This window comes from Rhinatrema bivittatum, chromosome 19 (assembly GCF_901001135.1).
Source record: "Rhinatrema bivittatum chromosome 19, aRhiBiv1.1, whole genome shotgun sequence".
Classification (NCBI taxonomy): Eukaryota; Metazoa; Chordata; class Amphibia; order Gymnophiona; family Rhinatrematidae; genus Rhinatrema; species Rhinatrema bivittatum.
Window position 1 is genome coordinate 27311935 of NC_042633.1, and position 18041 is coordinate 27329975.

General features: G+C 44.4%; 2 protein-coding genes across 3 annotated transcripts in view; one reads left to right on the forward strand and one right to left on the reverse strand.

Annotated features, from left to right (window-relative positions):
* The window catches only part of LOC115080648 (kinetochore-associated protein DSN1 homolog), a 34071-nt gene extending 18835 nt beyond the window's left edge, over window positions 1-15236 (reverse strand). Inside the window, exons 1-4 of one of the 2 annotated variants that reach the window (XM_029584972.1) lie at window positions 15086-15236; window positions 11564-11908; window positions 10025-10098; window positions 521-593 (exon numbers count right to left, since the gene is read on the reverse strand). In XM_029584972.1, the coding sequence (XP_029440832.1) occupies window positions 521-593; window positions 10025-10098; window positions 11564-11906 (490 nt within the window). In that variant the 5' untranslated portion in view covers window positions 11907-11908; window positions 15086-15236. Of the gene's footprint in view, window positions 1-520; window positions 594-10024; window positions 10099-11563; window positions 11909-14742; window positions 14875-15085 lie in introns of those variants that run through there. The other variant, XM_029584973.1, reaches the window with a different exon arrangement.
* MVB12A (multivesicular body subunit 12A) overlaps window positions 1-18041 on the forward strand; it is a 44474-nt gene that overhangs the window by 9592 nt on the left and 16841 nt on the right. The window contains exon 3 of the mRNA XM_029584974.1: window positions 17789-17891. Within this exon, the coding sequence (XP_029440834.1) occupies window positions 17811-17891 (81 nt within the window). The 5' untranslated portion in view covers window positions 17789-17810. The remainder of the gene's footprint in view (window positions 1-17788; window positions 17892-18041) is intronic.

Sequence of the window (18041 nt, forward strand, 5' to 3'; positions counted from 1 at the left end):
ACATCATGGTCTGGGTCCAGGCAGGGGTAGGAGACAGTATGGGTGTCCACAATGGACACAGGGCAATCTGTCTATGAATGGCTTGGCTGAAGAAAGACAGAGGGGCTCACCTGGCAATGACTGTGCACAGGAACTCCTGCATACACTCAGACATCTGAGCTCTAAGAGCAGAGTTTGTGTTGGCACCATTACCACTGTCTTATGGCCAACTTAATCCTGCTTGTAAACAGAGGCAGAACTAAAGGCAGCTCTCCTCGGAGTGGCCTTGTAACCTGGATGCAGTACATCGAGGGAGGGAATATGGCCACTAGTACTGTGGCGAGCCAATGAGCAGTGCTTAAGGTTGGGCTCTCCTGAGACCAGCCTAATCCTCAAGGCTAGCAAAGTTTCCAGAGTCATCGGTGTGTGGTGTCTTTGGAGGAGGGCTATTTGAAGGGTGAGCAGAGAAGACAAGGAAAAACCTTTTTTCTTATAACAGCAGACCTGCAGTCCCATATTTCTCATGCTTCCTCTAGCTTACCTTTCACGTGAAAAGCCTGGGTATCAAAGCCATCAACATGTCTTAAAGAGTCTTCAAGTTTCTGTACTGAGAACTGAAAATAAAAAAAGTTTTTTAGACCGCATGTCTTCTCCCCCCAATCACTTATAGCTGTTTTTATGAAGAAAAGGTAAAACAGACTAAAATTGGTCTTAGCAACTTCTGAGTGCCAGGAGTTCTTCACACTGTCAGGCAGATACAATACAGCGCACTCAGTCGAGTGGATGTGCGTTCACAACCCCTTATGCTATAAGGAGATACACACATCAACCCTCCCCCACAAAGCTAATCACATGTAAACACTCTAAAATTGTCTGCTCCTGATCAGCCCAAAAAGTGTACCGAAAAATGACTGCTTTTCTGTACTTGTAAAATTGAGCATCCATTTTCATAACCCACTAACAGCCACCCCTCCTGGGCATACAATTTTTTACTACGGCACCTGATTTAATTATTAAAATCTGGCGCCCTGGAGAGGTCGATCAGCACACGTTAGGAGAGCAGGTGCTGAATCAGGAGCACCCGTTCTCCATGCACAGATATTGCATCGGCCTGTGTGCACACCTAGCCTCTCCCTAACTAGAAGACAATCCAACCTATGCCACTCAGTGCAAAAAGGCTAATAGCCCCCATTCCAGTGCTTAACTGTCTGTATCTCTCCATTCTTCTAACCCAGAAAGATGAGAGAGTTCCAAGCAATTAACCCCAAATTATATAGTCCTATGTAAAACCATGGCATTCAAATTCTTCCTCCTTCACATAAAGGAAACACTATTTCCTTTATTACAAATAAATCATTTGATACATAAAATCTGGGTGCGCACAAGGGGAGAAGAATAATGCAACTCCACATGGCAATGCATTTGGGTTTCCCCAGTTCCCTACCTAAACTTCCTCCTTCACCCCCTAAACCTACCTATCATTTTTTTTGTTCTAGAACTTACTTCAGCCTGGGGACCTGGAGTAAGTTGCATGCACCAGCCGGTTGCCAGCACGCAAGTCTTTGGGACAGCATTCAATGGCGCTGTCCCTGCCCCTTTGAAGAGGCCCGGCAGCTGTGTGTGTGTGTACCGGGGTTTATGTGCATAGGCCTCTGAAAATCTACCCATATATGAATATATCTCAAGCTACTACATATCCCCCCTCAGCTGTCTCTTCTCCAAGCTGCAGAGTCCTAACCTCTTCAGCCTTTCCTCATAGGGGAGCTGTTCCATTCACCTTATCCTGGTCGCCCTTCTCTGTTCCTTTTCTAATTCTGCTATATCTTTCTTGAGATCTGGTGACCAGACCTGCACACAATACTCAAGATGAGGTGGCATTATGATATTCTCCATTCCCTAGCACTCTATTTGCTTTCTAGGCTGCTGCTGCACACTGAGCAGATTTCAAACATGTTATCAATGACACCTTGATCCTTTTCCTGAGTGGTGACTCCTAATGTGGAACCTTGCATTTTGTAGCTATAATTTGGGTTACTCTTCCCTAAGTGCATCACTCTGCACTTGTCCACATTACATTTCGTTTGCATGCCCAGTTGTAAAACTAAGACTTGCAATTTCACAATCCTCTTGTGATTTAACAACTTAGAATAACTGTCATTGCAGTGATCCCAGAACTGCTCTCCACTATTCACCTTTCTCCATCGTGAAAGTTTACTACTTAGCCCTACTCTGTTTTCTCTTAAGTTAGCCATCCACAATAGGACCCTGCCCCCTATCCCATGACTCTTTAATTTCTTAGGAAAGGAAAGATCACCTATTACAAAATGAATGAAGGGCATGTGTGTATAAGAGAAAGGAAGCAGGGTTTCTGGGAATAAAAACTAAATTTCAGATTCCAGAAGATGACTGGCTAGCCACAACAGAATTAACTGACCAAAGAGGAAAAAAGCTTAAACAAGAGGCAGATAAAACCAGCACAAGTTTAAACAAAGATTAAAAATGTCTGAACAGAGCAAGGTGGCTAAAATCAATGTTCTTCTTTGCTTAAATAGGTGAGATCAGAAGTTTGGGGTAAAATTAGGACCAATTCTTAGGCAGGCAGTAACTAAGCGCTGCGTAACAAGTCTGTGTACACAATTTACACATCCTGGCGTCTTTGAACCTGTAGATTCAAACTGACTAAACTTGAAACTCTTTTTGGGGGCACAGCAGTTTCCTTATCCATGCCTGACCAATCCTTACAAACTGGTTATGTCCTCCTGCCAGTAGATGAAGACAGAAAACAAAAAGCTCAAAGCTGACGTCCCTCCCCCTTATAAAGGTCTGGTGCTGCCTTTGGTACTTCTCCATCTCCAGCAGATGCTGAAAACATGTGAACTGGTGCTATAGCGCAGGAGTAGGCTACTTAAGAACCTGCCATACTGGGTCAGACCGAGGGTCCATCAAGCCCAGCATCCTGTGGCCAATCCAAGTCACAAGAGCCTGGAAGGCTCCCCGGTAGAGCATAGGCAGAGCTCTGGAGTGAGTTTCTGGGAAACTATTCGGTTGAACTGATTCTCCTTCCCCCCCCCCCCCCCCTTGGGAACCAGCTTAGTCGGGGTCTAAGCTCCCGCAGCAATGGATCAAGTACCAGGTGGGCCCCAGTGACTGTTCCCTTGGTGGGTCTGGCAGCAGAACTATGGACAGAGCCTCTAGGGCAGAGCTTTCCAAACTGTGTGTCGGGACACGTTAGTGTGTCGCCTGCAGTGTGCAGGTGTCGCGCAAGCCCGGTCAACTCTGGTGCGAGTTTGGGCTTTTTTTTTTTCTAGAGATTCACTTTTTTTTTTCAGTTTATGGGTTGCTTATTATTGGGTGATTTTTGCTGTCAATCGTGTTTTTAGGGGGGGCTTGGTGGGTGGAACGAGCCCAGCCATCCTTGCATTGGCTGCTGCTGCCGATGAGGCCTGGCCATGAGGAGTACTGACTGCAAGCAGCAGTGTCTGGTGATCATGGAAGGGAGTGAAGCACTTAACTGGCAACAATCAAAGACGAGGTACATGAGTGTGGGGGCCAGACATGTGCTGGGGGGGAGAGAAATGAGTGTGTGGGGTTCAGACATGTGCTTGAGGGGGAGAGATGAGTGTGTGGGGGCCAGACATGTGCTTGAAGGGGAGAGAGATGAGTGTGTGGGGGACAGACAATTTGTTTTATTATTGTTTCTCAAATTATAACAATAACATGAATCTTGGAATATATATTTTTAATATAAATTTAAGGTTTTCATGAGAGGTTGTCGTGAAACATTTTATTTATGTATATATTTAAGGAAACATACATAAATTGTCAAAATGTTTCGTTCGTTTAACCTTTAACCTCTGGTTTACTAGTAGACTGAATTACCGTGTCGTGAAATTATGTTTGTCTAAAGTGTGTCACCAACATGAAAAGTTTGGAAAGCTCTGCTCTAGGGCAACAGTCTTTGGACTGACTTCCCGGTAGAGCAGGCGGCTCAGCACGGCAGCTGGCACATTCTGCCCAGCTTGCAAGCAGGCAGGTACCAGGAGGGTGCAATCCAGTCGGTACACTGCCACAGGCAAAACTGGGTGGGTTCTCTAATTCAAGCCCTGGCCCCTATGAGGGGACGGTAGCACTATAGTGCACATGGAACAGGGCCTGCTCAGGATTACAGCCACTTTGAGCCAAAAATAACATACAATTATAAACAAGTCCAGTATGCCAGGTTCTCTGCACTCTGATAGGGGTGGTGCTACAGATTTACCCTCAGGCACAGCAGAGTCTGCACAGCTCCTGTTCACTGTGGAGCCATGATTGCAGGTTGTAGTTCCTCTCTCTCCCAGTGGCATGATCGCAGGAACAGCCTGTAGAACCAGTTCTCTTCCCCTGTACACACAAGCTTCCTACAGGGGCTCCCAAGATCAAATTAAGCTTGTGTTCCTGGAAAGGACTGTAGATTTGCTTGGATTCCTCCTTGAACCTGTGGCAGTAACCAGAGGACAGATTCTGTCTGGACTCCAGCAGAAACCTCTTATCCACAGCAAACAAAATAACCAAGAAACAGTTCTGCTATTCTCTGCAGCTCAGTCTCACAATTTACAGTTCAGTAGGGTTTATTTTCCAGGCTGCCTCCTGTTCCTGACTAGATATACTTCCTTCCCAGGATCCTCTATTGTCTGTGCTTAAGGTGGGGTTTTCTTCACATATCCTCCCCCTCAGCTCTAAGTTAGGTTGAGTACTTAAGCCTACTAAGGCTATACTCTTAAACCCCATGTTTCTCTCTTCACTCCCCAACCTTTGCTGGGTTTGCATACCCTGTTTAAGGTTGCCCCACGCCAAGTCATCTGGGAAACCACTCCTGGCTTCATGGGGTGTCAGCTGTTCTAATCTGGCTCGACTGTCCATAAACTGGGGCCACCTGTGCCTTCAGACCACAGGATAAGGAAGTTCTAGGAGTACCCCCCACTTCCATAATGAATTGCCCTGCTGGGGCTGTTAGCAGGCTGTTGCCATGTAAACAGATCAGTGTTGCCTTCTTAATCTCCCCTCAAGGGTCTTACCGCAGCCAGAGCTTTGGGTGGGAGCTCTACCTGAATCACAAATTCCTGATGCAGGGCATCTACCCTAGCCTTGAAGTCTTGCAAACGTGGTTGTCTATTCCTGGTCCCACTTTTTCATTCTCATTCTGGGGCTTGGCCTTCACCCCCTGCTCCTTGCACTTTTCTGCTAACTGGAGTTCCTTGCACTCTTCATCCATATGGCCTGCTGCCTTACAGTATGAGCATGGTGTTAGGGTTGGTTCTCTTTATTTTACTTCTTCCTTTCAAGGGCTCTTCGTTCTCTGCCTTTCTATATGGACAGTGATCTTCCACATGTCTACTCCCTGCACAGAAGCAGAAAGTATCTGTACCCTTATTACTGGGTTATACTCGTCCTGAGTCTCATTTTTTCCCCAGACTTGATTGGACTTGCTTGGAAGACTTTCCTTTCTATATATATGACTTTATTCTCTACTGTTCACTGTCACCATATTGACAGTCTCTAGCCATGCAACCTCTCCTTCCACAGTTGAAGCAAGTGGGAAGAGCTGGGTCCAGACCCCAAGCTATCACATGCAGAGGCCCATTGCTAGGGTCCTCTCCTCCTTACAGCACCATTACAGGCTGCCTTTCCAGGCATTAATTGGGCTTGGTGGAAGGCCTCTGCCACTTGTAATACTTCTACCAATGGGAGTCTGGGGTGATGACAAACCCAATTCTGCATGGATCAGTCTAGGAACTGTTCTAGAAGTACCTGGTTAGCTATCTCCAGATATCTTTGTCTTGGTTTGAAATTTCCATCCAGCATCTTTCAGTCTATGGAACAGACCTCTGCCTTCCCTGGGCTGTATTACGCCCCTCTGGAACTGCTGTTAGAAGGCTTCTGAAGTATAGCCTGCCCTTTCTAGGATGGTGGCTTTGACTTCCACCTAAGTAGCCCTTCCCTCCGAATTCACCACTTGGCCTTTGCCTGTAAGTAAATTTGCCAGGTATGTATTCCACTTAGCTTCAGGCCAAACCATCATCCAGGCTGTCCCCTGCTTTCATCTTCAACCAGATGGGAGGAGGGGGATTCACAGGTGTTGGGGCAGCATGTAGCTGGGTGAGCATCTCACATAAGGTTTGAAAGGCCTTCTGGAGGTTCTGCTGGTCCTCCCCCAGGACTTGCATCATGCAGTCCACGTTGACTTATTGGACCTGGATGCCTCGTGCCCACACACCATCTCAGGCAGTTTCACTCACTATAGGGACCATGCCCTGTTTCACCACCTCTTCTGAGGGTAAGAACCTGCTTGTCCAGCACTAACTCACTGAACATAACCTATCTCCAGGCAGAGCCAGCCTCCTTTGCCTGCTGTAATTTAACTTCAGCTGTCACTGCAGTGAGGCCCAAGAAAAGAGAACATGTTTTTCTTCTGTTGGCGTGGTTTCTCTGCATGTGCAAGGCTTAACACAGAAATCTCACTTATGACACCATGTGGCACCAGAGTAACCAGAGGACAGATTCAGTTTGGACTCTGGTAGAAATCTTTGCATAAACCTTTTATTAGTAACAAAACATCACACCTTACAGGTCAGTAGTGTGTGCTTTTTCTAGGCTTCCCTCCTGGCCTGGGCTAGATATACTCCTCCCAGTATTCCCTAGTGTCTGTGCTTAAGGTGGACTGGACCAAGTTGTAGTTGTCAGCACTGTGCATTAAAATGAGATTTTAGACTCTGAACAACATGGGAGGGAGGGAAGCCAGTTCCTTCTTACTTGTGCTAGGCCATGGAAGGGAGGGAGCAGCAGATTTAAAGTTTTGGCTCTGCTGGTGGCTGCAGATTCTTCATTCCTGCATAAGTTGATCAAGGAAGTGGGGTGGCTGCAGAGCATTTTGGGTTTTGGCCCTATGGGTAACCCAGAGTTGGTGCTGGGACACCCACAGAATCTAAATTCCTGGGGCAGGTGCTCCTCTCTTCCCTTCATCCCAACAATTTCTGGGCCCATGGGGTGGCACTACCACCATGGCCACAGGCTACTTGCCACTCTGAACTCTGCAACAGTTGGGTGTCTCATAACTAGAAGAGAGGGCAAGAATTTAAATTCATAGAAGCCTTGCTGCACAAGTCTGATACTACTGCTGACAAGTCCACCACTCTTGGGATCCATTACCAATATACGTGCATTTATCTTTCTGTGGCATTGACCGCATGACAAACTGAGGCTGAGGGCATTTTAGCATAGGGAAAGCTCATACTTGGAAAGACAGAGGCTTTCTCAAATATAAAAAGGCTGGTTGCAATTCAAAAAACAAGTGACTTTTCACTGTATGTATGGTACGTCAACTTGGAAAAATTGATTTTTGTACTTGGGTACATATTTTATTTTTAAACCTTTTTTCAATAAAAGATTGACTTCTTGCATAGTCAGATATGTGAATCTTTATGTAAAATGTTCTGTCCAAGCTTGGGAGCCTATCCAGAAAGTTAAAACTTCTTCCTTTAGATTGCAAAGTCAGAAAGGACTCTGATCTTAATATCAAAACAGTTTGACACTCACTGTGAATGGTATTGAAGATAACTGCACAGACAGCAGACCTGATACAGCTGTGATGAGAAACTCTGAGCTCTGACGACTGCTGCCTAGAGGCAGTCTCTTCATATGGTTGTACAGCGCTGCGTATGTTGGGTAGTGGTGGTAGTAAGTTGCAAGTGCCAGCAGATAGCAGAAACCAGCAGCAAGAGGGAAAGGGAGCAATGCAGCTAGGAACCTGCACATTTGTCAGCCAATTCCAAACACTGAACTTTCAGCAGAAAGTAGGCTCTCCCAGGGATTTAGAGGAGCAAACAGCTCCCATCCAGAAGCTTAGCAATAGTTAAACCATAACCAATAAGGAGGGTAAGCTCTACAATATGAAGAGAACCTAAGCTAAGAAATGACAAATTGATACAGGTGTTAGTGTAATAAAGAAACATACATTAAATATGCTGCGGAGGCAGAACACAATTATGCTAACTTGCCACAGAATTGCCATAGCACTTTGAAAAATCTCTCAGAATTTACTAACACTTGCCACATTATGTTGAAACCTCTGCCCCAGGAAACCAGGGGCTCTGGCCATAAGACTTCCTTTACAGCTACTCGGGGATTTTATAACTCTACACCTAGCACTGATGTCTGAGGCCAGAAGCCACAAACTGCAGCTCCTTCCAAATCCCAGAACACATGCATCACAAGTCCAACCAACAGGTATGACCAACTCCTTCCCGCCTAGGGGTTATACATGGCATGTGCCCAGCCAGCCTAGGAATAGAAGCCAGGTGTTTGACGCCTTTAATGATCCAGCCTAGTGCCTACCAACAAGTGATCGGTCCTGGTTTACAAAGAATAAATAAGAGAAGATGCATTTATTACAAGACTTATAGTTCATCTTACCAGGACCTGTTCAGGGCGGATGTTGTGTTTTTTTAGCAGAGGTATGGTAAAACAAGTTGCACAATAGATATATCAGATGTTCATCCTTTTCACCCCATTAGCTGATTAAATTATGTAAGGAGGCCAATATTCAGAAGAACTTATCCAGCTAGCCAGATACGTTATAAAGTATATTCAACACTCACAAAGTTATTCAGGCATTTTCCAGATTACTTTTAAACATAGCCAGCTCAGTTTGAATATAACTGGTTAGATTCAATGTTATCCATGTACATGTACCCTGATAAGCATATATTTGAATATAGCCAATTAGATAAAGTTAAGTACTGAAAAGTTAATATTAAAAGGGGGAAAAATAAAGATTTGTGAGCCTGCAGGCCTCCACCCACAAAAGCCTTTTTTTTTTTTTTTTTTTTTTTAAAGTGCTGGTTAGTGTCCAGTTCCCCCTAACCCATCAAATTTATAAAACAGCAGGCCCTGTGCAATGGAACTCTACCTCCAGAACTATGGAAGGAACCTTGCCCTATCACCTTTAAAAAGACTCAAAACCTGGCTATTCGAACAAGCTTTTAACCCATACCAATAATCACCCATCAATATGCACCATGTAACATATCTCCCATACACTTAGATAGGTCCCAGTTGTAGAATCTCATTACCATATTGTAATCTTTGTAATTTATGCACCATGTAACATGACTTCCAGATACTCAGCCAGGTTTCAGTTATAGAATCTCACTACCTAATCATTATCTCTGTAAGTTACTCCCCAGTTCCTTTATCCAAGTTTATTCTCCCGGTTTGATGTAATCACATTCTTACATGCTTGTTTCTGTTATAATGTAAACCAAAATGATATGTAACTTTGCTACATGGATTTCAGTAAATAAACCAAGCAGCCACAGTGCTCCAAAGCTAGCCTCTCCCCTCCATCCAAGGTGTATGCCTTTATAGACATCACTAAGGCTCCAGCTGGGAGCACAGTAGTGTCTTACCTGCTTCTGACTGTCCCACTGGAAGCACATAACACCACTGCTGTCCAGAAACACACAAGACACTCCCAACTAGGGTTTCAGGAGGGTCAGGATGGGACTTGGTGACTTCTTTAGAAATGGAGGACTAGCCTCAGGGGCACTACAGCTTTTTTTTTATTTGGTTAGTTGAGGAGGGTGGTGCTATCGGGCAACTCTGAATACAGTTATTTGGCTAAATTAACTCCAGCCCAGAACACCTACTTAGCTGGATAAAATGTATCCAGATATTCAAAAACCTTGGGCTTGTGGCAAACTCAGAAGTTATCAGAAATGTTTAAAGGGCTGAAAGTGACTCTGACTCCCTAGGGGGAGCAGGAAGCTCCATGGCCGGTGGAACAAGCTGGACCAGTCTTGATTTTACCCACTGCTTTTATTGAGGAACTAACACTCCATATATGCAGTGGAATAACACAAGGACCAGCTCTGCTTGCTCCCATCACATATTCCTGAATGTTCATCTGTTTTCCCCATCCATGACTTATCTTAGTGGAGCTTTTCTGAGAGAGAACAGAACTAGAGATCAGAGAATTGCCTTTATTAGAAAGCTAAGGGTGGTACATCACCTGGAAACAGGACTGCAACAGCAGCGAGAGCCTCTCCTTCTCGGGCAGTTCCAAACTGATAGCTCGGCTAAGCCCTTTAAAAAGAATCATAGAAAGAATTGTTGGCTTAGGGGGACACAAGTTGACAGGAGGTTGCAGTGCTAACAATTCTTAAATATTGCATGCACACCTGTGGGTCCATAGAGCCTTCGTGCTTCCTCTAGCTTGCCTTTTACCTGAAAAGCTTTCCTTCTCTTACCGTTTTAATTAGGAAACGCAGAACAAGGCACAGACTGAAATAAAGATCTTCATTGAATGGAAAAAATTGTCCATGTCCACAGTTTGATTTTCAATTTGTACAAGGGATTAACTTCTCTGTGATCTATAGGGAAAACCCACTTGGGTCCCCTCTGCTTTCATTCTCCCCCCTGCAGAAGCTGTTTGGCAAAACAAAGGGCCTTTTGTCGGAACGAGGAACTGTTCTCAGCAACAAGAGTTGAATTGCTCTTTGATTTGCTACACATTGTGTAGTTGAGACTTTCTTTTTTTATCCAAAAGACTATAGTTGGATGATACTACTCAAATGGGTTGATGTGGTATGAAGGCACTAAGATTCATCTTAATGCGCACAGACATGTTAGTTTTTGTACTCGTTTAAAATGTATATTTAAATAAAATTTGGTAAATTTGAGTGCATTAGTGTTCTAGGATTTTGTTATAGCAACTATTTTTTTTTAAATAGTTATATTTTGCCAGTTCTGTTTCTTTTCTCTGTAGAATAGACATATTATACACATACACAAATATATTTCTGTGCTGACAAGCAGGTTGAATTAGCCATAAAACATGGCTAGGGCTCTAGTTCCTTTCCCTCTGTCAAACCACCTCACCTCTCCCACTTTACTATGCTCCTTGGGCTCAACTTAGATTGCACTTTTTGGCAAAAAGTAATTTCTAGGATCATTTCATCTAAATAAAAATCCAAAAGCATGTGGGTCCTTGCAGTAGCAGCAACTCCTCAAAGGCCCTTCCATTGTCCCTCAGGTTGCCACATGGCTTTGCTATGTGGCTAGACCAAAGGGTGCAAATAAAGCAAGTGGTAGGCAGCCAGAACATATACTGAAGTCTGGTTAGCCAGTGGCACAGACACACACATTCTGCACATACAGGAAGCAGTAAAATGCCAACATACCCACAAATAGCTTTAAAAGTCACTCTGGATTGGTAACGGGGAAACCTGGTTGACAGCATTTCATGACAGTTGGGACTAGCACTAAAAGAGAATTTGCAGCAATTGCAGTGGGATGACGTGAGTCTCAGGGAGGCTTGAAACTCCCTGTCCTGACTTCCAAAGCTGCAAGCCCAACCCTCCAGCTGCCTCCTCTCAAGATAAGCTCCGACAAGTGTCAGCACAGGCTTCAGGTCTGCATCCCTAGCTTGTTGCAACCAGTGAAGCACCAAACCATTTCAGAAAGCAACCTCTAATTTTAATTCCATAAGCCAGCATTTATCTTTGCAGTTACAATGGATTTTTGACTAAAAAAAAAGCCAAGGGCTCACCTGTGAGGTCTTGGTGAATGGGAGGCAATGACTGCCGCCGTTTGCTGCCCTTTAAACTGGAGCGACGCCAGGAACGTCGTCTACTCTGCAAATTGCATCCTCTTGGAGAAAGATATGGACTGGTCCTCATTTTTTCTTGCCTGCATCTCCAAGGGGATATCTTATTGGAGCTGGTGCCACTTGTGTTTCTAGAGCTGGATCTGACACCAGTAGCTTTCCCAGGGCTGGTGCCACTTGTGTTTCTAGAGCTGGATCTGACACCAGTAGCTTTCCCAGGGCTGGAGTCGTCATTGCTATTTGTCCCTGCTTTACACAGGGACTTCCCTTCTTCTCCTGCAGACATACCTTAGTGAGAGAAAAACCAATGTGAAAGTCCTTCCCCCTTCCTAAGAGAACAGATCTAAGCTAGGAGGCACTATGGCCTATAGGCAGTGAATCAGATTCAGTTCTCAAATCTGGTTTCTGCTCTTTGGGTTGGCAAGGGCTGGGAATTACTGGAAGCTACAGCCCTAACTCAAAAGCACACCTGCTGGAGAGAACAGAACCCATGTCTCAGACAGTCCATGTCTGAAGAGGAAAAGGAATTTAAAATGAGTGAGCCCTTTTGCACTGCAATACTCCTGGCACAGCCAGTATCAAACAGCACCTCTTATGCCACAGAAGATGCATAGCGCAGGGCAATGACCAAATCCTATTTGCACCTAAATATGTAGGGGTAAATCAAAACTGAGCACCTGGGGGCAAACTCTGCAGACACTTTTATCCATGTTTGCAGCAATAATCAAAACAATACGGCAGGGGTACTTTTCTCTCTTTAGGAAAACAAACTACCTGCAGACATCTGCACCTGCTAAATTTTTGGTTGGAATAATCAAACCTACATGCATCATTCCTCTGTCCACCTCAGTAATAGCTCCAGAGTCTGTGATTAAAACCGTATGTTTATTATATGCCACTACCAAGAAGCTTGTGGTGATTTACAATGGGAAACGTAACCCACTCTAAAACACATCCTAAGTTTACTCCCCTGCCAACCAGATAGTATATCCCATCATATTCATGGTGCACAAATGATTTACTGTGCCCAGAGCCAGCTTAATCTTACAGTTACCTAGAAAATAAAAGGGTCTATGATAAATCTGCCAATGCATTAACCTGCTTTTTTTTATCTCTAACTCTTCAACATCTCCTGAAACAGACAAGAATCTTTGTCAATTGACTAAATTCCCCTTCCCTCTCTTTTAAAAGAATCACATACCCCAATCAGTCAAGATATGTCACTTCAGTGCAGTCAAGGCAATGAAAATCTTACTTGCAGTTCTATAGGTAAACATTTTTTATATATGCACCCCAAATTGTCTGAAAACATTGGAGACAAAACTTTAAATTTCAGTGTCCATGGAGAAATTACTACTTACCAGATAATTTCCTTTTTCTTTAAATTAATCCACACCAGTGGGTTATGCACCTATACATATACACACTGCATGCTGGCTTTGCTCTTGTGCTTTCCTGAATAGTCACACCTATGCCATCAGCTTCTGAATGCGACCCTCAGGCAGAACACCCCTGCCTTGCTTCGTGTCAAACTGAACACAGAGATACTCCAGTGTCTGGAATGGCTATAGATAGCTGTTGGCTAAGTTCACCACCCAACCTAGGTCCTGTAGCAAGGAGATCACCTTGCGTGAGACCCAAAGGCTCTCTTCCAGACTCTTGGCCCGAATCGGCCAATTGTCTAAGTACGGGTGGACCAGAATGCCATACTCTCTCAGCACTGCTGCTACCACCACTATAACCTTGGAAAAGGTGGCCAACCCAAAAGTGATACCCCTTTTCTGTGCTTTCAGACAGGCTGATACAGTACAGTGTGCTCCTTATACAGTAAGGGGTAATAGCACGTCAAACGCGTGGCCAACACCCCCCCCCCCCCCCCCGCAAACTAATAGCGCCCTCAACATGCAAATGCATGTTGATGGGCCTATTAGTTATTCCCGTGCCATACAACATAACACTTCACATTCAAAGATAATTTTAAGTTTCCCATTCTTCCTTTATGTTTAAGTTATTTTACCCATGTATTCTGTTCCAAGTTTTAAGTCCCTGTTCTATGTAACTTGCATTCTACATGCATGTCTTGTTCAGTTATAATGTAAACCGAGCTGATATGCAATCCTGCATGAAGCCCGGTATATAAAAATGTTAAATAAATAAATAAATACAGAAAGTAAAATGTGCAGTCAAGCCACACATTTTAATTTCTGCCGGCACCGAGAAAGTATACGGAAAAGCAGGAAAAACTGCTTTTCTGTACACTCTCTGACTTAATATCATAGTGATATTAAGTTGGAGGCCCCAAAAATTAAAAATCGACCCGTGCGTTGGAAGATGGACGCTCAATTTAGCCGGTGTCCATTTTCCGAACCTGTGGCTGTCGGTGGGTTTGAGAACTGATGCCAGTAAAATTGAGTGTCGGCTGTCAAACCCGCTGACAGCAGCCACTCCTGTCAAAAAGGAGGTGCTAGGGACGCGCTAGTGTCCCTGGTACCTCTTTTTACCGCGGGCCCTCATTTGCATGCGGGCCGATACTAAATCGCGCGCACAGGAGAGTGGCCTGTGCGCTCGCCGGCTCTCCCACACTTTTTTCTGTATCGGCCAGAGAGTAAACTCACCACAGATGTAACAAAACGTGTCACGGCTATTACGACATTGGTGTGACAATTCATAAAGTATATGAAATTAAATCCACAAGCTTTAAACAGTTTTAGCGATATGATTTGCTCATTCACACAGACGTTGCATAGGAAACTACTCATTGACGCTGCTTATATAAGACTACATCATCATGGAAACAAGCTGGAATCTTGCAGCAGAGCTGGGGCTTGCGTGAGCAAGTGCTGGAATGATCAGGCAGAGTTTCTTGGTGTATTTTAAAAAAAAAGTTAGTCTCTGTTACTTTGCTTATGGCTGTTAAAAATACGACATGAATTTTAAAAATCAAACTACTGTCCAGCATGAAAATATATGATTGTTTTAAAATTTCACAATTGTAACACCAAATTGGCCGTCTCTCAAAAACCTGATGTACAAATTTCGAAGTAATATATGTGATCAGCATCAAAAAATCTATTTGGAACACCAAAACGCCTGCAGGCAAGAAAAAAAAAAACCCTGTTTACCAGTGTTGCCTATGGCCAAATCCAGGCCTGTGTATGTAGAGTGGGTGCTTGAGCACTTCCGTTATTGAGCAAACCCCTTTATCAAATCAAGAGGAAGGAGGGGTCATTTGTTTGGAGTTAAGTACACCCCCATCATTTTGAAAAAGTGACTCCAACCCTGCCCCGGTCCAATATGCATAGAGATTTGCATATTCACTAGGGATATCCTAAAAACCAGAACACAGTCCTAGGCACAGACTGGAGCTCGTCTCCCCCCGGGTGGAGGGAGAAAGGGCAAAAAAATAAAATAAACCTCCTCTCTAATTGCGGTCACCCACCTCCTCCAAACCCAAAGCTTACTTACCGGAAGCCACTTAACCCACTCTCACCAGCTCAGCGGGGCCGCGGCACAGACGGAACTCAACCCCGGCGCGCGAAAAGGCGGGAGGCGCGAGCAAGCGCTGCCATTGGACCGCTTGCGCCATCCGCGTTGGCCGGGCTCTGGGAGCGCTCTGATTGGCTGGACGCGTTGGCTCCTTCGGATTGGCTGCGAGAATTTCGCCCGCTTCACTTCCTGGTGTGTACGCCCGGCGCTGCCGAGATTGTTTGCGGGTTCCTGCTGTGGGTAAGGGAAACTTGTATAACAGGACCCCGCTTGCTCCCGCGTCAGCGGCAGGCTAGTATCGGGGGCGCTACTTTTTATGCGGTTGTAATGATTGATCTTAGGTTTTCAAGCTATCTCCTTCAGTCTCCTCTGATTTATGACGTCACCTCGCTGACAGCTGGAAGAGCTTAGACAGCAACATTGGCGTTGTCTCTGACGTCATCTTCCCTGATGGTCATGTCTGACGCATTCTGGGCTTCATGTACTGGGTACTTAGGCTCTGTTAACGAGGAGTGACAACTGCTCCTCGTGCTCAGAGAGCTCAGGTTTTTCAGGTAGCCACCGGAGTAGTCGGTGTTGTCCTTTCTCCTCACCCCCGACGCTGGAAGATCTGCTCCTATGATTTGCCTTTTTTTTTTTTTTTTGGTATGATAATACCTGGTCTTTTTTTTTTTTTTTTTAAAGGGGAGGGGTGTCGAGGGCGAGTTGGTTTATATAACATACCCGCAGAATGATGTGCGGCACTTAATTGTAGTGGACAACAACACTTCAGAAAAACATTTAGTTTTTTATTCTGTGTGTGCACACAACAGTTGTGTGCACAAGGGTTCAATCTCAGAGTAAAATGTTGATTGGGAAAACCCCGACACGGCCGTGTTTCACGTCAGGCTGAATTTTGGGCCCCCTGACGCGAAACACGGCCGTGTCGATGTTTTCCCAATCAACATTTTACTCTGAGATTGAATCCTTGTGCACATACAGAATAAAAAAACTAATGTTTTTCTAAAGTGTTGTTGTCCAGTACAATTAATTGTCGCAAATCATTTTGCTGCTGTTTATCTAAATGTGTGTGCCTTTTTCTCCGCTTTCTCTGTGTGCTTTTGTTGTATAATACACCAACATCTGAGACAGCCAATGGTATATAGAGCAATGATGAAAATCTACAAAAATACAAGTGTGGCTTACTTGGATTTCCTACAAGCTTTTAAAACTGGCCTGCATCGGAGACTCTGGAATAATATGCCTCTGACTGGCACATTTTTGTTGAGCAAGCCAATCACATCTCCAGCCCAGCCTGCTGCCACTGACCGACCCTCCCTGCCTGACCTTATCACCACATCACACTTTGCAGCCTGTCATCAAAGGCGGAGGTTTGGATCTTTGATGGCAGGCACTTGAGAGGGTGGTCAAAACTTTGGCAGGCCGCACAAAATGCAACTTTTCAAAGACAAAGGTGTACCGGATTTGGCCTGAGTGCTTAGTTTGGACATCCCTAAGTGATGATCATCTATTTATATAGAGAAGAGGGTCAGGCACTTAAACAAAAATGGAATAATCTTCACTGTGAATGAAGGTTCATGGTTAAAGGTTTGTAGTCCTCTCGTAGATTTCAAACTGGCTAAAAGACAGGAACCAGAGAGTAGGATTAAATGATCTGTTTTCTCAGTGGAAAAGGGTAAACGGTGGAGTGCCTCAGGGATCTGTACTTGGACCGGTGCTTTTCAATATATTTATAAATGATCTGGAAAGGAATATGAGTGAGGTAATCAGATTTGCAGATGATACAAAATTATTCAGAGTAGTTAAATCACAGGCAGACTGTGATACATTACAGGAGGACCTTCTGAGACTGGAAGATTGGGCATCCAAATGGCAGATGAAATTTAATGTGGACAAGTGGAAGGTGTTGCATATAGGGAAAAATAACCCTTGCTGTAGTTACACGATGTTAGGTTCCATATTAGGAGCTACCACCCAGGAAAAATATCTAGGCATCATAGTGGATAATACTTTGAAATCGTCTGTTCAGTGTGCTGCAGCAGTCAAAAAAGCAAATAGAATGTTAGGAATTATTAGGAAGGGAATGGTTAATAAAATGGAAAATGTCATAATGCCTCTGTATCGCTCCATGGTGAGACCGCACCTTGAATACTGTGTACTATTCTGTTCCCCGCATCTCAAAAAGGATATAGTTGCACTGGAGAAGGTATATAGAGGGAGAGAGATAGACAGACAGAGAAACACACACATATCAAACCATCTTGGAGGAGGGCCCTTGCACAGAAAGTTTGCTCACCCCCAGGATTTTATATTTTGTTTATTTAACAAACTTATTTTATTTTTATTTATTTATTTTATATACCGACATTCGATCTCAATTGAGATATGACACCGGTTTACATTCAGGTACTGTAGGTATTTCTCTATCCCCAGAGGGCTTACAATCCAGGAAATCTAACAATTCTGAATATTTTGGGGCTAAAGAATAATGCAGCTTCCTCTCAAACAAAAAATTGAGTTTCACCATCCACTTGTGAGGGGAGGAGTTTCCATAACATTACCACTTCTGATTTCCAAACTGCTCTCTGGACTCATGGTAACTTAGGGAAACCCAACTGGGGACTCTGTGGTGGATGTGTCTTTTTGTTTAAATTACACATTATTCTCAATACTTCCCTTCAGATTTCCTGCATCCGAAACCAAGATGGCGGAATCTGGCTCTCGTCCACTCACGGCGCTGGCCTGGACTTCAAACCAGAACACGTGTCCAAAGGAGTATACAATGGTGAGCAAGGCATCTTCCGTTGGGAAGCCCCTGCTTCAAGGAGCCGTGTGAGCCATGAGGCTTTTATCCGTTCTTACTTGGCTGCCTCAGGATTTGTACACTTGGCGAAGCGCAGGTGTTGTACAAAGAACTGGTTATGGGGTGGCCTGG